This window comes from Epinephelus fuscoguttatus, linkage group LG13 (assembly GCF_011397635.1).
Source record: "Epinephelus fuscoguttatus linkage group LG13, E.fuscoguttatus.final_Chr_v1".
Lineage (NCBI taxonomy): Eukaryota > Metazoa > Chordata > Actinopteri > Perciformes > Serranidae > Epinephelus > Epinephelus fuscoguttatus.
Genome location: NC_064764.1, coordinates 42,767,020 through 42,787,564, shown reverse-complemented (window position 1 = coordinate 42,787,564; position 20,545 = coordinate 42,767,020). Strand labels below are relative to the sequence as shown.

Here is a 20,545-nt window from a genome sequence, read left to right as displayed (position 1 = left end):
CCAAGGACTAACAGGCATTTTTGGACCAAGGTTCCTCTTGAGCTGGGAGAGAAGCTAACCCTAAATAGGACTTTTAAAAACAGCGCTCTAAGATCTCTGATGGTTTGTAGTTCTTGTGATGCAGACGCAATAAACAAGGGATTCATAGACCAATGAAAAAGTTCCTCCGGTCTGATCTTTACAGTTACTATACCCTGTGGTGGAAATGGAAAGTGGTGGCAGAAGCAGAGAAACTGTGGTATCTGTTCGGCTCTGAGGAAACAGGAAAGTGATCTGGTCGTCTTTGCGACAGCGGAACCAAAATAATATCACTTGAAAACACTCGGGAAGGGTTTAAAGTTGTCTGTTTCCACTTTAAAGATATCCTCTCTGGGTAATTGTGATGATAATTATTTTACTAATTTATGACACAGTATACATTAAATCATTGATTTACTATAAAACTAATCAGCGGTTGCAGCACTGCTCTTTTTTAGCGTGCTGTCTTACTCACAGGGGGCGTAGAACATGACCAGGGCGGCAGGATGTTCCTCCAGGAAGCTGTCAAAAGACTCATCGGTCAGGTGGAAGACCGAGGAGTCCGATTCCGACCACGGCACCTCGGGGGTCTTCGGCTGGGGGGGCTGAGGGCTGAAACAGGAAGGAGAGACAGCAAGGGCAGCGAAGGTGAGGGACGTTTTAACAAAGCAGACACGTTCCAGCTGGCGTGTAATTTGTATGAAGGGAAAATCAGACACAGCTGTAGCATGCTCTCCAGCCAATATGTCACACACACACACACACACATCTGGACTGATGCAGCCCTGCCCTAATGACAGAGCACAGTGTTGCAATGCCAAGAACGAGTGGACACAGATATAAACAAGTGAAATCAAGTCATTTAAAAAGAAACACACACACACACACACACACACACACACACACACACACACACACACACATATTCCTCTTCCACAATCTCTCCTCATCATCGAACACTCCGTCCTGAGCCAACGGGCTGAGGCCACATGAGGCTGCGTATCTTTTCAAAAACACTAGAACTGTGTAACTGAAGTGAACAACTTTATGCTTTAGTGTAGGACTTCCTGACAGCGCAGACAGCGAATGATTCAGTACGTAGAAAAGGGTGAACGAGTGAAACTGAAAGGGGAAGGATAAAAACTGAGACAGCTGAGACTTCATCAGAACTTGGGAGGCACCGTAGGAGAGATAACCCACTGAGAGATAAAATATCTGAGACAATGGACACAAAGTCTCAGAAAATGAACGCAGCAAATTATCCTGAAAAACCTTCTGACACCGTCACTGCAAAACTGTTTTCAGCTTTTCCTCATCAACAGAAAAAAGACTCTGACAGGACAAACTGCAGATGTGAGGAGGCTTCACCTTTTCACCACATGGAGCTTATTTATGTGTAAGTTTAACCATATTACTAAAATATGAGGAGCAATTATACTCAGGGTAATACCTCCATTTAAAGAGACAACAGATAGCATCTCTTCCTAAATATCTCATGATGTGTCCACAGTAAAATCAGACTATCAGCGTCTACATAGGTTACTTAGTGGCTCTGCAATCTGTGCAATAAGCTTCTGCCACCGGGGGCAAAATTTCGCGAAAAAAATCTTCTTTACGGCAGGAAACGCGTCATGTATTGTGAAACTGGTCGGTCAGCCAATCAGGGACTGGAGCTGGTCCTTATGAGGAGTTGGGCATGAGATAGTTGAGTCACGAGCACAATGGCAGACGGACAAAGTTTGGAGACAAGTGAAAAACGGCCTAGCAAAAGAAAAGGAGCTCCTCTGTGTGAGGAGGCAAAGAAGAGCAAAAAGGAGAGTGATAAAAGAAGAGGAAAAACAAGAGTAAACCTCAGTCAGGCGTTCAAGAGATGGAGGGAGCTCCGTGACCAAAGAGGCTTCAAAACCCATGTCCAGCTAGCTTTCTTTCTAATGGATCAGTAAATAACACGGCTAAATGTTAGCTAGACCAGAGAGGACTGGACTGTACTGGCTGCTAGTTCATTCCTAGCTGGCCAGCATCGCAAATCGCCGCAACCAGGGAGCGAGTAGCGAGTGTTGGTCGGCTGACATCCTGGTTGCCATTCTACGGCAGCCCTCGGACAGTGATACCCCCCTCCCTTCCTTCTGTTCTCTTCTCACGGAGGCAGCTATCCACGGACATCGCCCAGCTAAGTTACGCCCAGCTAAGTGAACACTGGACTTTGTTTCCCACTCAATTTGAGCTCCAACCGGCCGCATGGTTTCCATACGGTAGCGTTTATTCTAGAATGGGGACTGTTTACATGTGCATCCGATGAATCGATTGTTTGAACCCAGCTCCAGTGCTGTTAGTAAAAAGTTAAATGAAGTTGTGTTACAAAGAAATAAATCAAAGTGGAACCACTGGTGCTTTTATTTTGAAGCACTTTGTCTCAGACAGGAAGTGCTGAAGTTTTTGCTGCTAGCTCGAAGCTTCAGGTCAACAGTTAGCTGTTAGCAGGAGGTTAAACCTTCACAGCAACGCTTTTAAACATGAGGATTTATTCACTGTGAGCAGGAAACAGGTTAACAGCTCTCCAATTCATATAACAACATTATCAGCATGTCACAGTGGTGCTACATGGTCGTAACATGGAACTAAATGTTCGCAGTCTGGAGCCCTGCAGGTATGAAAACACACACCTCGCCTGCTCACACGCTATCGCCCAGGGGAGAGCAGTCTGAATGAGCGGGGAAGTGAGAGAGCGAGAGAAGCTAAACCTCAAAGCGAGTCTCAGCTGGTGGCTTCAAAAGAAAAATGACGTGACAATTTAGACTTGATGTTTACAATAGAGTCATTTTATACATCCTGTGTGGAACAAGCTGAGTGTAATCAATATATCAGGCCCACTAATGGAAACCGTTCTGTCCACTTGATGGCCTGATTGGGAGCCTGGAAACTAAACGATACTGCAGCTCTCTGAATAATCAGAGCATTAAAGCTCTGAGCTGTTATGGCTCTGGGCTGAAGAGAAGGTAGCCTGAATACATCCTCTGCCTGTCTCGCTCCGTTTCCTGCGACAGCCGTGAAGCTGCTCTGTGCCCTGTGGCTGCAGCCTGTGGACGGTCAGGACGTCACAGCCTGGCCTCGACACACATGACAAACAGGAGGAGCCGAGCCGTGGAGGGAGAGCGCGGTGGAGACACGGGGTTACAAGCAGAGAGCGTGAGGCCAGGTGAGAAAGAAAAATGAGACAAGAACAGAGCAGGTGTAGATTGACGACAACGTGACGAGGTGAGGCAGGGTGAGAAGAGCAGGTGTGATGAAGACCATGGTACAAGGAGAAGGTGAAGCAGTTTGTTTGTGGGGACTGAAGGCTGAATGTAGTGCAGGAGCTTCATTGTTTTTATCAGCTGCAGTGAAACAGCTGTGGACACAAACATCTGGAAGTAACGGGTCTGAGTGTGTCTTCAGTGGGTGAAGTGATGAAGACCATACTCACTTCTTCATCCAGTCTGCGATGTCCTTGGCTGTGGCTCCGTAGTTCTCATAGTGGTGCAGGAACTTCCCCTTCCTGAAAGACAACGAGGCAGAGGAACAAACCTTCTGTTAGTGATGGTCACCATCACGTCTCCGTCCTGTTCAAAGAGTTTACAAACCACAGTTAATATAAAATCTGTCCTCTGACACAAACAACATATTCAGTGAAACCTTACTTCACTTATACTTTAACTGACAACACATGTTTATTTCGGTCCAAGTGAACATCTGTGTCACATCTGAAGACATCCCCTTGAAGTGTTCTTGAGATATCGTGTTCACGAGAGCGAGATGTCCACTGAAAACATGAAGCCTTAATGCCAGCATTAGACTGGGTTTCATCTGATAAAAACATGAACAATCTGACCCAGAGTCAGGTGACAGTTTTTCATTCTTGATGCAAAGGACCAAACTCATCTAATTCATAAAGCTGTGAGGTGTGACTCCTCTCCACCTCCTCACGGCTCCTCCAGCACTGAGCATCACCAGGCAGCCGCCTCCATCGCATCAAGTCTCACCAACTCTGACCAGCGTCTTCATCAGAAACTACAATTTTCTAACAAGCGCTGCACCTGATGGATTTCTGTCATCTGTAACTGCAGTTGCGACTTTATGTGGCGGCGCTGTGTTGTGTTCAGCTCAGCACACCTGGACAGGTGCTGCTAACAGGAAGAGAAGAGCCGTGTGGTTTGGAGCGCAGTGAGGCGGGGTTGGCTCCACTGCACCAACGTGTTTCTGCTGGTAACGTCTTCGTCACCACAGAAGAAAAAAAATAAATTACTACAGAAACTCATTTTCCCTTTCGGTTTGGTGTAATAATATAGTTTTATATCAGCAGCTGAAGGTTATAACTGCAGCTACTAACAGCAGTCTGACTGTGTGTTTGTGAACGCTGCTCACGCTGACAGAGGGATCCCTCCTCAGCTGAGCTTTCTGACACTTTTTCCCCGTTAAAGGGTTTTTTTGGGGAGTTTTTCCCTGTGAGGGACCAAAGGACAGAGGGTTGTCATACGCTGTAAAGCCTCTGAGGCAAATTGTGATTTATGATATTGGATGTCATACATGAACTTGAAATTGCTCCATGAGCCTCTACATGTTCCTCAATGATCGTCCTGCACTGCAACTATGTTTACACCACTAAAATGTAAAGAAGGACGTTTTTAAATCAACTTTCTAGAATACAAATGTTCAAACTGGCATCTGCTAAACTTTATTGTTATGACACACGTGAGAGGATGACCACCACATAATAGATAACTTAATAACTGGACTTATTATCAATGCAAAGAAGACAAAAGAAGTCATTTTTGGTCTTCCAGAGAACTCATATCCTACACCTGTCACTATCAATAACACAAATATTGAACAAGTTGTTTTCTGCAAATACTTAGGCATCCATGTGGACGCTGCTCTATCATGGAGCGTACACATCGATTATATCTGTAGCAAAATACAGCAACGTATTTATTTCCTTAGGAGACTAAGATCTTTTGGTACTAGTAAGCCTATTCTGTTATTGTTCTTTCAATCCATTGTTCTCAGTGTTTTGCAGTATAGAGTCAGTGCATGGTATAGTTGTCTCTCAGTGCAACTTAAAGCTCGACTGGGGAGACAGCTACGTATCTGCTCAAAGATTGTAGGCCAAACACTTGAGCCAGTTTTTAGAGCTGCATATAATAGATGAATGCTGTCCCTGGCAGACAATATTTTGTCCGACCCGACACATGTTTTATTTGAAGAATACCAGTTGCTGCCATCCAACAGGAGATATAGAGTCCCCATAGTTAGATCAAACAGACTGAGGAACTCCTTTACTCCTCAGTCTGTTAAAATGTTGAATCAGTCGGGTTTGTCAGGGCAGGGGGGCATTTAATAGCCGCTAGGGTAGGGACCTGGAGGCACTGCAGCCACTTTGATGAGGTTACATATAGCACGTCACATGTCCGATGGTTGTCTCATGTCATATTTTGTTATGCTTTGTCTGATGTGACATTTTGTCTGCTTGTCTGTTATATTATGTTGTTTTCTGTCACAAGAAACAAGTGTCTTGGACGCAAGAAAATTTTCAGAAGTGATTCTGACAAATAAAGTATTCATTCATTCATTCATAATTTAAATCAGAAAGTAAAATGATCAAGATAAATCACTTATAAAAGTGTGAGTAAAGTGTTTGAGAGGGGATGACTTAAAATACAATTGTTTTTTAGATTATTTCTTAAATGCTTCACAAACAGGGGGAGAGCTACATCTGTGTAAATTATATTTTACCAGCAGAATCAAAGTGTTTTAAGGGATACTGAGTTTTATGGTCGTGTTCTCGGTCTCAAATGTAGTCCAAATGCTTTTATCTTGTTTTACGTGGCTACACTGTAAATGAGGGCTCTACTGCAGTGTATCTAGGAGTTACAATAAAGGTTGCATGAATGAATGAATTCTACTGGGACCACAGGAAACTGCATATGAATATTTGATATCCAGGAATTCACATTATAGACTCATCGATGTAACAATGTGGCCACAGAGCCTTCATAATTAATAACTCCTGAAATATGTTGTTTGCAAAAAAGAGTTTCCTTCAGCCAGCTGACGGCTCAGTACACATGCACAGTACCACCTCCACCTCATCCTGAGCCAGGACAAACCCTGTTCCTGCAGAACTGACACTAAGGAGACAAAGTCCTGCAGGTGGTGTGTGACGGACAGAGACACAGGATCCTGCACACCACCACAGGAAACACAACAACACCCAGTTTTAAAGCAGAGCTGGGTCAAAGCTTCAGAAACAGAAGAGCTCAGAGCCAAAAGGAGCTGACAAAAGGTTTAGAGGGAAAGTTGAGTGATGATTGACACCCTCTCCCTCGTCTTGTATTTTCTGTGTTCACTTAAAAGTGCATATACTGTAAGAAATGTCAGTGAGCCATCGTAATGCATTTGAAATGAGCCTAAAGCACCTGCTCAGCTGCACAGATTCAAAACTTAAGCAGATTTTTTATCAACTCTGCTGTTGGCTGTGACTAAATGAAGCCTGGAAACTGGAACTGAGAAATCAGTGTCAATAGCAAGTGTCTGTGGGCAGTGAGAGGGTGGTGACAGCCGCGGGTGCAGCTCCCCACATCCAGAGCGGACACTATCAAAGGTGATACACCATTACACACGCTGGATTTGGAGCTTAGAACTTGCATTTTAAAAGTGAAGTGAGTACGGTGGCAGAGAGCCGCTGCTTTGAATTCAATCAGAGAGATTTATGGCCGACTCTGTATTTGGCTTGCTTTATCTCTGCTGCTGTAACACACTCTGAAAGCTTGTAAAAATCAAGTTAAGGAAATGTCAAATTAAAGTCGTATGCTGCACAGCCTGCTGTGTTTGTCTCTGTCAGAGGACACGGCAAGGACGAAGAAGCTCAAACACTTTCACTTTTATGGTCTAATTGATAGAAGTTGAGGTGTGCTGCTGTGCTGGGTAGTCAGCTTTCTTAATCAGCAGGATTGAAAAGGTAAAAGACCTTCAACACTTGGTCTTACAGCGGGTGCAGCGGCGAGATAACTCCAGCCGCGTTGATGCCGATTTACTCTGCAGTGATTAGCTGCTGTTTATCAGTGAGGGGCTCATTACTGGAGCCAATGGGATCGCTGGGTCGTTAGCTTGCCCCGCACTGACACTAATGCGCTCCCAGCTAACCGGAGCTCTGGCTCAGCTGCACACCAGCGCACAGGCGTGTACCTGCGCACACACACACACACACACACACACACACACGAAAGAAGTGCACATGTGCAGGAATAGGGCAAACGCACACACACACACTGACGAACCACAGAGGCACTTAATCAGTCCCGGTCTAATTAAAAGGCCAGACTGGAATGAGAGAGTGTTTAATGTGGAAATGGGGATGATAAAGCTGGAGCAGGAGAACAGAGCAGCAGCAGCAGCAGCAGCAGCAGCAGCAGCAGCAGCAGCACACTGTTAACAACACTGTAAATATGAGGATGGTGCAGGGATGCTCTTGCTGGGGGGTCTGCTTTAACAAACACTATCAGTCACACTCTCAGCCCCCGCTGTGTCACTGCCTGCACACTTTGATTTTATGTATATTTGGGTCTGTTAAAAACACTGGAGCTCAACAGTAGAGTGAAACCATCAGGTCACCGACACAGATTTCGAGCGCTGAATCAACGTCACGCGCCGCCTGAAGGTGTTGCTGAAGATAAAGAAACTTTGGTACAATATATTTAAAGCCTTTTACTCCGTCTGGCACATCAATAATTAAGAAGCTGGCTGGTTTCAGGTCTTTGGGCCGGCAGCAGCGCCGCGTGAACAAACACAGCCCTCCAGTCTTTTCAATGGGGCAGCTGCACTGGCACAGCGTGGCTCCTGAAGCACAGGCCTCAGGATGGCCCAGCGAGGACGCTCAACTTTACTAAAGTTTTGGCACAACTGAATGCCTCATTATGTGGCAACCAAGTGCCTCAGCCAATCAGATACAAGCAAGCAAACATTACTGATGCTGGGAGACACATCACAACATGACATAACTTTCTAAATCCTGACTCATCAGAAAATTAACCAACCTCAAAACGACTTCCTGGATCATTTCCAGTTGTCACAGCCGCACCACAGACCAACACGGCCCCTGGGGTTGTTTTAACCCAGCAGTTCTTAGTTAACACGCAGTACTGCAATATTTGAATACCACGCAAACACTGCAATAAATTCAAACCAGCAGGTTCAAGTTGCTGATTTTGTCCAACCAATCCCGCAGAGCCTTCAGTCTGTTTATGCTCACGTAAGACAAAGAAACTCCCGCTTCACTTCAACAATGATTCAGTTCAACTGTTCAAACTGTTGAAACCAGTTAAACAGTTTCTTTGTCTACAAACTAATCCATTCATCAGCTGATGATTTCACCTCAACATCCCAGCCGACCGTACAGCTGCAGCCAGCTGCATCAACACCTTCTGTGAGTTTACTTTTTCAAAGGGAATACCAGAGGACGGCAAAGCCTCTCAGAAACTTTCTCCTTTACACCTGGTAGAAGCAACTTCTGAACCTCCAGGGACACCGTAGTGAGGTGTGAGTCTGCCACCATGGCGTCTGCTGGTGTTTAAGAGGCCTGGACTGCACCGTGTGTTTGAAGTGGCCCCACTCTGATGTTGGGAGCCTTGGAAGTGAGGGCTGAGCCTTAAGTGAGACGGATGAGAGGACTCCACTCACTCAAAGTAGCAGAAGGTCGGGTAGCCTTTGACGCTGTACTCCTGCTTCAGGCCGTCAAACTCGGCCGGGTGCACATTCATCCCCGCCAGAACCTGAAAGACAAAACAGAGGGGAAAATGAGGTGTGGGCTGTCAGAGAGGTGAAGAAATGGGAAAGGACGTGAGACATCAAAACATCATCAGAGAGCTCCAAAATAAAAAGATGGATTATTCCGAGTATGAAAAGAGACGGCGTGGTGAAAACAAGCTCGTTAAAGTGAACGTTGACGAGCAGGCTGTAATCAAACAATCACTTCCTGCGATCAATTTATTGACATTTTAATTGAAGTAAGAGACAGAAGACAAACTGACTTCAGCCAGACTGAATATAACCACAGAACAAACACAAACAACAACAACCTTTCATCAGGTGCATCAAACATCATCAGTCCTGACAGTCAAAGTCTTGTTTTGGATCAAGAATAAAAGTCTGCAGCCAAACTCACAGCGCGGGGAGGCTGAGCTGAGCATGTCACACCAGGAAACATCATCACTGAAACAATGTGGCCGCTCTTAGGTTTGTAAACTCGTGAGACGAAAACATAAAGTTTGTTTTGGGGCAGTTCCTCAGGATCAGCTGTGTTGTTCCCTAAACTCATTCTTATGATCACATAACCTGGTCAGGCTAATCTGTAGCCCACTTAAATGTTTGAATGTCAATGTTAACATTAGGCTAATGCTAATGAACACTAACTGTTGCCATGAGCATTGTAATGTTAGTTATGTTGAAGGGACTCTGTGGGAAATTAATCACGTATGAGCTGTCTGCACACGGTTCTTATTATTGGATAGCATAGTTTCACGATATATTTTTGTGTGGCAGTGTCGTATCGTCCCACAGTGCCAAGTATCAATTCTTTTATTATACAAATTATAAATATTACAAACACAAAATAAACTTTATGTAGCCTATTAGAATAATAAAATCAGTGTCACAACAGTGAGGCCCCGACAGTGTAACAGGGACAGGAGAGGAGAGAGTTGTGACTGTAAAATGTCTTGTGCATAATCTGCAGCAACCTACTGCACATCTGTCCCTGTTTGCTTATTTATTTATTTATTTTTCTTAAAATAAACTTTAATTCTATTTTCATTACTGGTTTGTGTGAAGGGAGGCTGGCAGTCAGGAATTTCCTCACAGTGAATAAAGTCTATCCTGCAGGTCAGTAACCACCATAATTTGGGGGAAACCAAGACACACAAACGCAGCATGCTGTTGCTAACTGGCTAACTTAGTCTCAGCTCTGTGCAGCTGCAGATTCAGTGACTGGTGGACGTCACAATTTCATTGGTTGAAACGATTTCATTGGTTGAAACTGGTTGGTACCAGCTCATGGAAGCACACGTCTTATTTTATTTAACAGGAAGAAATCATGATTGGATTTTAATATTCAGGGTTCACGCACATTTTCATGAACAATATTTCAAAACTTTTGTCCAGCATTTATCAAACATATCAGACTCAAACTGTGTTTTGTTATAGTAGTTAAATATTTACACTTACAGCCTCGGCACAGTGATGACATATATTTTATCTTTAATATTTTAATATCTGAAGTACTGGTGTTAAACACTGTAGCATGATGCACATTTTATTTTCATTTCTATTTTATTTATTTATATTCACACACTTCTATTTCATACTCTTATTCTTACGTCTTATAATTCTCTATTCTTCACATCAGAGCGACTGTATGACAGTTTCCAATCTCTGGGATCAATACAGTATTTCTGTTTTCTGATCTGATATTCAATAATAATTTCAGAATTGCAGACATGTATGGAGGGATGGAACGTGAGGAGGAAATGAAGAAACTACATGATGGTAAACCAAAGCTTGTCACAGCTTGTCACACATCGACACATGTCAGAGCTGCGTCACATCGACAACTAAAGAAAACAAATATATTCCATGACTTTTCCAAAACTTTCAATGATATTTACTAATTCCTGATCTTTCCAACACTTTTCCAGGTTTTCCATGACTGTGGGAACTCTGAATATCAGAACACAAAGAAACTGATTTTTGTTCTATTGTTTTTGGCACATAAAATTAAATAAATGCTCAGTATGACGGGGCGTGATCTTAAAGAGGCGTTTACTTCAGTGTCCTGTGATAAGAGAGAATATTCTTAAGACATTTCTTTTTAGCAAAGCTTTAGACGTTTTTGTTTAAAACTGCTCATCTCGTTTTTTTCCCCTTCCATTCCTTTATTTATTTATTTTTTATCTTTCTTTGTTTTTAATCTGTAGCACTTTGAGATGAAAAGGGTATTATAAATCAAATGTATTATTATTATTATTATTATTATTATTTATTATTATATTGTGTGTTTTAAAAGGATGTGTTCTGCTGGTCCTAAAATTACAGCCTCAGTGAGAACAAGCCTCAGGTCCTCAGGTGCAGCTCCACCTTTGAAAACAGTTAACAGTGAGGAACCTGACAACTGAATCGCTGCTGGTGGGTAAATAAATAATGAATGAGTGAAAATATTCTTCCAATACAGACGTTTCTTTGATATAAATCAAACAGCTGCAACTTCCCTGGTTCCCTCAGAGGAAGTGTTGTACAACACACTGTTCAAAAACAGCTTTAAAGATGCCCGTGAGTCATGGCGAGCTCTCTGTGCCTTCACCATCTATTTACAGGAGACAGTGCTCTTCAACAATGTACCTGTTATGTATTACACATCATACCTGTTATGTATTACACACCACACCTGGTGCTGAGAGATAAAACTGAATCAACTTACAGCTCCGGTGTGTCAGATTCACACAGGTATACAGGCAGACATTTCATATACAATATAATCAGTGTGCCGTTGTTCCCTCAGAATGAGCTGTTTATATCTCCACAGGGAGGAGGTCCTCGTCTACACAGATCACCATGTTGCACCACCATGTTTCTACAGTAGCCCAGAACAGACAAACCAAACACTGACTCTAGATAGGGACATTCATGTTTTCACGTCAGCCACGTCACCGTTATTAGAAGCCCCTCTGTGACGAGCAGGAACAGAAAATACAGATTTTTTTAAAGGTTAAACTGTTTTATTCAGTGTTTCTACCGGTTTAAATCAGCTGGTCTGTTTGTTCTGGAGAGGAGGAGACCTCTGTGGATAATTCAGCTCACAGTGTAAACCTCCTGAACGTCTGGATCTGAAATATGGTGAGCACACTAAGGCCCCGATCACACAAAGTGTTCTGCAGGTTGCAGGATGGGAGGCCTTTGTTGCCTTTTTGTTTTTGTATTGTTTCAAGGCAACCAGCCCATCACCTCCTCACCCATCACCTCCTCACCCATCACCTCCTCACCCTAACCTTCCTGTGTGGTCAGTCTACAGTTTGTGTATCCTGCAGTAATCAGTGTGTAGCTGCTGCCATGTTGAGGCAGAGGGTGCTGTCTGTAGCTCTGGTTGAGGGTGAGAGGCTGTCAGCAGATAAACAGAGATCTGTGTGGGTACATGAGACCCTAAAAAAGAGGCTGGATCATGGGGAGTACCACCAGTTGGTCCAGGAGCTTCTCCTCCATCATGGACGTTTACAGTACTGCAGTTATCTGCTGTTTTCTATTCAGATGGTGCTAACTGTGCTTTGTAAAGTCGTATAGCTCTGGGTATCCAGCAACCACTACCACCAGTTTCTCCTCCATTGGTTACCAACTGTACACTTGTTGTCGTGACCACCACAGAAGCCCCGCCTCTCACATCATCCCACTGAGCTCAGAGTGTGCAGAAACACGAGGCGTGCAGCAATGCCATAACAGCGAGCAAAAAGTTTCATTCTCATTAAAAACTATTACAGAAAGCTGCCTCCAGATGCTAAAGTGCTCTCTGTGTGATCGGGCCTTAGTAGGCTCTGGTTGAGCAGCTCGTCTGCAACATGCCAGACGATGTTGAAGAAACACTGATTTGTAAAAGAAAACAGTTTAATTCAGTGTTTTTAACCACCAGGTCTGTTTGTTTCTGAGAGGAGGAGGAGACCTCTGAGGATAATTCAGCTCCTGGTAAAAACCTCCTCAACAATGAACACTGAAGGAATTCTAACCAGGAGAAGTTTCAGATGGTTGTAATCTGTAATCCTCACCACTAGATACCACTGCATCCCCCTGAATATGACACACTGGACCTTTAAAATATAGAAATGATGCAATGACATCAACTCCCCACATTAATCTGTTTCAGCCTGACGAGATGTGTTCACTTCACATCTTTATGTGTTGTTCACACAAAGGTAAGAAATATGTTGTACAACTTGTCTTAGCACCAATTCAGTATTCAAATCTCACACACACACACACACACACACACACACACACACACACACACACACACACACACTTTCTGTGCTCCACAGGGAGCTTGTATGCACACTGTTAATTTCCAGTGGAGAGGCTTAAATTTCCACTACTTAAAAGCACGCTTGACAATCAAACAAAAATGCAGTTAATTATCTTTTCATTCCTCTGCGTCTTAGCGTGAGGCAAACAAGATGAGCTGGTCTACTTCACTGTCTCCTCAGGCGGCTGCCTCTCTCTGTTCTCACTGTACCAGGCGTTCTCCCTCTTCTTCTTCTTCTTCTGCTGCTGCTCGAGGACGAGTGTTTACGAACACAAAGCATTTGTTTCCCTAGCTGATCACATATGCCTCTGGTTTCCTTTGAGCACGCATCTCTCCAGTGTTGTTACAAACATTACAACAGCTGGGAGCAGAGACCCCCCCCCCTCCTGTAATGCTGCTCGTCTGCAAACTGACAACGAGGGTCTTTAGGGGACCCATGAGAGCAGGGAGGAGCAGAACACAGGATGAAAACAGGAGGGAGAGGAGAAGTTGGGAGGTAAACACACAGACGGGTCAGGCTGAACTGACATTTAATCCATATGGAGGTTGTAAACATCAGCTGGAAGGACATTAGCCTCTAATAGTGGCCGCAGGTGCCAGCTGAACACTAGGTAACACACACATCTCATACAGTCACTGATGATATACTTGTACTGTAATATAAAGCAATGAAATAATTAAAAACAGATCGCAGGGCTCGATCGGTCGGCTCCGAACGAACTGCTGTAATTGCTCTGGGGGGTCGATGCAAAGCAAAATACAGAACATATAAATCACGTCCAGCAGAGAGGGATCAGGGTTCTGAACTGCCTTTAAATGCCATCTGGGTTATTATGGCGCTGAATCAAAACTTGCTGAGGTTTTTTGATTGTGAGAAGTTCTGCAAGAAATCCAGTCGGGGACAGTTTTCATTGAGAGCGAGTGCACCGATAGACTGAGCTCCCGCACAGTGCCAAGCTAACCATGCACACACTCACTGCGGACGCATCTCATCTGATCTGCAGAGGAGGACGGCGGCAGATCGGAGATCAGTTAATACAACAAAACAGTGGACGGAGATTCAGCACACTTACATATCTTCCCTTGGTCTCTGTGGCCGCCTGCTGAAAGATGGGCTGCATTCTCTTACACACGCCGCACCCTGCAACCGAAACACAAAGCAGACCAACACAAGTTATTACAGAGAACTCAATGGGAACCATCGCTCTGACAACATCGATAGCACTGTCAAAAAATTCCCCATCAGCTGCCAGGGGAATTGTTTTGTTGTCAATAGCAGCTTGCAGTGTGTTGTCTGCTGTGAAAGATGTGATGTGCTGAAACCACTGACTGGAACAACACCAGGGGAAAGCTCACGTTAAGGCTTCACTGCTGAGCGACAAAAGGAGACCACACATTAACACTTTGACTTTTAAATGAGTGTCGGAGCGATCGGACGGTTCATCATTCACACACTCAACAGACTTTATGTCAACAAGTTTCTTAATCAATCCATGGTTTAAGTAATTTACAGAGGAAACATGCTGACACTCAGAGTTTCCACTTCACACGTCTGTTTTACACGACTGTAAACTCAATATATTTGAGTTCTGACTAACAACAGGGTCTGAAGTGAACACCCAACCCAACATGAGGGTAGACTAACAGATCAGCCTGCTTAAAAACATGCACCAACATTAGGATGTTACAATAATTTAAATAATTGAATCATTTAGGTGGTAAAAAAAACAACTAATTGCCATCAGCAGCCACCTCGGGCTCATATACAGCTGGTTACGTCCTGGTCTCTGTCTCCACTGTTCTCTCCTCAGGTTTAAAGCTACAGTCCGTAACTTTCATCAAAGTAACTTCTGTTCATAATTACTGAAACAGCTGTCAGTCATGTCAATCCCTGCTCATGAAACACAGTCAAACTGCAGGGTTCCACAAATTCATTTATTTAAAACATCTGCTGCCATGTTTTGATTTTGCTTTTTGGAGCTGGATCGTTCATTACGAGCGCTGTTAGAATATATACACCGTTCAGTTATTAATTACCCACAACTCTCGCAGCGTTGAGCGATTTTGGGCACAGACGGAGCAGCAGATAGTCAGATACAGTGAAGTAAAACTTAAAGGGATAGTGCACCCAACATGAAAATGCAGCCATTATCTACTCACCCATATGCCGAGGGAGGCTCAGGTGAAGTTTTAGAATCCTCACATCACTTGCAGAGATCCAAGGGGAGAGGAGGTAGCAACACAACTCCACCTAATGGAGGCTGACCGTGCTCACGTGTGTGGGCATGCCGTGAGACATGGGCACCGTGTTCATGTGTGTTCACGTGCTTTCGCTGGTTTCGCGCTAGTGTACACACGTGAGCGCGGTGCCCAGAGAGGCAGTCAGAGCTACAGGCTACAGTGAGGCTAAAAACAGAGTTCAAATGAGGTTTTTCCAAACAACTTTTTATGTCGGGGCTTCAGGACACTTGGATCACTACGGACGAGCAGTATGGAGATATTTTGTGGTTTCAATGATGTGTTTTTGGACGTTTGAATCTGGGGCGCCGTCAGCCTCCATTAGGTGGAGTTGTGTTGCTACCTCCTCTCCCCTTGGATCTCTGCAAGTGATGTGAGGACTCTAAAACTTCACCTGAGCCTCCCTCGGCATATGGGTGAGTAGATAATGGCTGAATTTACATTTTTGGGTGCACTATCCCTTTAAGCTTTATTGCACTGGGTCTTAGAGTTTGCTTTCACTCACAAACAGCATCTCAGTATCTCTCAACTGTCAACTTTGTCAAATACACCTTGTTCGACTTCACCACACCGCGGACTGGAAGGGTTGTAGCTGCTATACTGGGTTAATCACACCTTGTATTCAATTCGAAGAACGCTTGCAGTGAGTGTTTGTGAGCAAAATGATAAAAATATAGTCTACAGTATAGAGTAAAAAGAATCACATGCAGGTATCCTTTGACTGGAGAAGTTTTGATACTACTTGGTACTGGGTCGATATCTAAAAGGTACCCAGCTCTAATTATGACAGCAGAGTCCTGCACCAGGTCCAGTACCCGCAGGTAAAGTTGTGTAATGGTTGAAAATATGTTTTTATGTAAAGTCACAGGTAAAACTGAACTGCACGTGGGCAGGCAGTGGGTGTGAACAAAAATCTGAATAAAACGCAGTAAAATGATGTGCAGTATATGTGTAATATTTTGACACCAGTGTAACCTTTGACCCCGTGGTCACATTGGTCACCGACGTGGAGAACTCCAGCCATGACACTTTGCAGCCCGAGGATGAGGTGGCAGCCTACATGGAGTTGGGATCCTTTGGAGGTTTGATGGTGGTGGAAGGAGCATGCTAACATGTTTCCTAACCTGGCAGTGATTGAGTGTTTCCACCATCCAGTCAAAGAGACGGAGAACCAGCTGCATGTGAGGGACTGGAGCCTGGGGGGGGGGGGGGTTGATCGTGGGTGTTGATCTGGTGCAGCTTTGACTTAGACATAATGACAGCCAACGGGTCAATTCTGGTGTTGAGCTTTACGGGTTTTCACCTGGACCTGTGCAGGACTCTGCGGTGTAGTGTTGCCTACTTTGCCCCAGGCTTTTGATGTAGTCACATACTTCATGCTCTCTTCAAACGAGGCATCTTATATGAAGGTTTCTCATTTTCTTTCTTTCCCCGATCACAACACGTCCAATCAGTCTAACAGAGAGAGCACCACTTGTCCCCGTCACTGTGAGCGACTGAATACTGTGATAATGAAAGACTCACAGGGAGCGTAGAACATCAAGAGGACCGGCCTCTCCTCTTTCTTCAGCAGCTTCCTGAAGTCCTTAAAAACATTGAGAGAGAAGAAGAAGATCATTAACAAGCTGTAATATCTGTTAAACTAAAGAGATGTACTTGAATGTGTCGGACAGAAACATCCCTAATGCTGATAAAAGCTTGGTGTCAGTGATGAGATACAACAGCTTCATTCCTCTGACAGTTTGCTCGGGGGTACATTTCCCAAAGTCTCAGTGTTTAGCATACAGAGCTCTGTAATAACCAAGCACGCCATCATCTTTGCTCTGTCAGCAATTTGTTAGACTGTGTATATTACGCAGTCATCACATCAGCAAAGACCAAAAAAAAAAAAAAAAAAAAAAGAGTAAAGAAAGAAGGACTTTCTTCTGTGGACGGCAGACAGATCAGACCCCATACCAGTGTCTCCTCCTCATCACCACCTTCATGAGCTCAGCTACTTCCTGCAAACACCCATAATCAGCACAATCTTCTGTTGACACCTTCAACAAGCCTCCAGGCGTCAGTGGATCAGCAGGAGAGAAAACTGACACGACTGCTGCTCATTAGAGATGTACTGTGCAGGACTCTACCAAAAAACAATGTGTGGACTCAACAGTGATCCCTCTCAATCAATCACAGACTAGAAGTGTGTGAGACAGTGTTTTTATCTCCAGAGAATCTGCTCTGTTGTCAAGAGGCTACTAACGCTTATTTGCCAAAAACTGCAGTTCCTCAAACGGCCACTTGAGGCTGGCTCCAAGAGCGAGTCAGTCCCCACGCTAACATGTTGAAATAAACATGTTTGCAGCCTACTTGGTATCTATAGCAAATTCCCCCGTTAATGACGACTGTATAGGGTGAATTTTAATGTAACTCACCTGTTTGAATGTTATTAAGGCCTAGAGTTACGCATAATTACGAACGTGGTCTCTTTGAGTGACAGGTGGGTGCCGTGTGTTGGGAAGGTGCTCCTGAGGCCACAACACTGGTTAGGCAACATAACCGTGGTGTAACCCCAGATTCACAGAGTAAAGGCGTCGCTGTAGCTGTTGCTATTTCAGTGTGTTTTCAGTTTGTAATTGTTAATTGTAAAACTGTGTTCGCCTAAGGGGCCGTACAGATGCCGCGTTTTTGCGCCCTCAAATTCATTGTTTTTAATGTAGCTGTACAGCAGGCACGCTCAAATGCCAGAGCGACATTGTTGCACGCCTGCACTCTTGAGCACCTATTTCTGCAGCGACGGCTGCACCCTGAGATAAACTGAGTTCAACTTTTGGAGCACAGCAGCATGCGCAATATGTCATGTGACAAGGACCGACCAACCACAGCTGACAGACATCTTTCAAACAGGAAGTAGATCCGCTCTGACCTCAGGGTTTCAGGTACAACAGGCTATGGTACCGTGCTTGTTAACAGTAGCACCCAGCAAGATGCTGCACGTGTACGGCCCTTACAAACTCTTGTTCAGAGTCAAATGTTCAGTTTTTCCAGTCCGTACATTTTGGTTTAATGGTTTTAGGGTTGTTTTTGCTAGCAAAAGTTAGCATTAGCAACAGCATTTTCATAGTTTCACCATTACTGTTGATGCACCTTGCTAACCGAGCTAGCAGCTAGCGTTAGAGTTCGCCCCGCCCTCTCCCATATGGTCACATCTGGCTCCAAAACTCCAAGATGCCAAACTTCAGGCTTTAAAACAGGAGTCTACGTCTATTATTCTACCATATTTTCTTATTATTTTGATATGTTCAGGACATTTAACAGCAGCACCTATCAAAGAAGAAGCTACAAAAATTAAAGACAGAAATGAAAAGAAAAATGCCAAGAGCACAAAGATCGTTCCAAAACCTGGGTCTGACTTTCACTTTCAGAGGACTGGAATAAAGGACGATGCAGAGTCGGCCTGTTTTCTGTTGGACATGTAGCTGGCGGCAGTTAGCTTAATTAGCTAATTAACAGTAGTGTTCCTAAAGTTGTAGAGTAGCTGCGTACTTAGAAACAGTGTAGGGAGGAGGGGCCAAGTGTGTTGTGTTTCCAAACAGTCACAGGCACTTCGTGTGTAGTAAACCTTTCACTATACCCGTCTCAGGTCGTCAGGCTGTGGGTGAATGTGCTGAGAGGTTTATATGAGTGCCGTCTGACCCATCTGGACAAGAGCTGGTTTCTATGCTGTGTCAGGAGACAGTGCTGCTCTAACAAACTTCATGAATGACGCTGAGCAGCTCTTTGAAGATAAAGCCTGATATGTTGCTTTAATGTGTGAGGTTTGTGTTGCAGTGGACGAGCTGCCGTGTCTAAAGATGATCAAACCCTCATCAGGACAGGAGATGAGAGGTGGACCCTGCATCACACTCACTGCCTCCTCTCTGTCTCACACTAATGTTCAGGATGCATTTCATTAACAAAGCTTCTTCACAGTTTCTCCAAAGCTCAAAGCTTGTTCAGGTCACTACTTACTTTTTCTGACTCTATGTGGACGACGTCTTTCGCCTCGGGGTTCTCCTCCCACAGCGGGGGTCCTGAGGGGTCTTTCAAGAAGGCTACCATGGACTGAATGGAGAAGAAGACAGTAAAAGATGAATCACTGAACAAAGGCAGCTCTTAGATCAAGCTCCAAGTGGTGGCTGGCACACACTGATCCTGTAAACAACAGCGTGATGGTGATGATTTAGTGAAACGCTGCAGAAAATGCTCCTAAATTTAGTACAGGCGACGCTGTAGGCTGTGCCAGATGGAGACTCATATAGACCAACATGTTCGTCCATCCAAGAGGTGTCAGAGCTATTTCAATACCTTTAAGTGTCTGGTAATGGGCTTGGTAAAGCTCCCTGTAAATATAATGAACCATATGTCTGCACAGGCAACAGCAGGAAATATTTCATTCAGCAGCGCTGCAATAATGACAGCGTGGACACGCGCAGAATATTTAATGATAATGATGTTATTATCAGGATTACTTGGTAATGCTGAGAACTGAGACTTTTGGTGTTTTATTGTTTCAGAGGCCTTTCCATCTGCCACCACAAGAAATATGAGCCAAACACGAGCAGGCAGAATAAAAGTCATAACAGTCACAAACAAAAGGAGTTATAGCTCCCAGATTTCCTGATGATGGCTCGCTCATAAACTGAGATCAACCAAGAGAAGAACTCAGAGCTACTTATTTTAGAGAATCTTAAAGCCGGAGTATAGAGTTTTATTTCTGTATCATTGGGCAAAAATCTTATAATAAACATATTGTACAGAGCATATTGTTATTCAAGTGGGTCGAGAGAAAACTAGACTCCTGCTCCTCGTCTTGGCTCTGATTCAGACTGCACAAGATCTGGCATGTGACGGGAGAGTTTGACCAATCCTGTTGGCTGTTTGACAGATGCAGATGTGTGTGAACTTCAGTGAAAGTCTGATTCAAAGGAGGAGAATCCTGCAGAGAAAGTTTCTGTTCCCACATTGACAACAACTGTCTCCACTGCAGAGCAACCCAACAACGAGACGGACTGATCAAACACCTGAAGTCCAGTTCACACCAAAGATTTACAACAAGACAAAACCATTTCAGAACGTCACAGAGAAAAGTGTCAGCGGTGTGACCTGGCCGGTCTGAGCTGGACTCAAGCTGGCTGATGGTGTCACCTGACACTCAGCTGGTCAAGCTGGTTTTAA

General features: G+C 44.2%; 1 protein-coding gene across 1 annotated transcript in view; it reads right to left on the bottom strand.

Annotated features, from left to right (window-relative positions):
• The window catches only part of pdia5 (protein disulfide isomerase family A, member 5), a 95,565-nt gene that overhangs the window by 34,563 nt on the left and 40,457 nt on the right, over nt 1-20,545 (bottom strand). Inside the window, exons 6-11 of the mRNA XM_049594064.1 lie at nt 19,340-19,432; nt 16,871-16,931; nt 14,182-14,249; nt 8,731-8,822; nt 3,482-3,553; nt 494-630 (exon numbers count right to left, since the gene is read on the bottom strand). Of these exons, the coding sequence (XP_049450021.1) occupies nt 494-630; nt 3,482-3,553; nt 8,731-8,822; nt 14,182-14,249; nt 16,871-16,931; nt 19,340-19,432 (523 nt within the window). The remainder of the gene's footprint in view (nt 1-493; nt 631-3,481; nt 3,554-8,730; nt 8,823-14,181; nt 14,250-16,870; nt 16,932-19,339; nt 19,433-20,545) is intronic.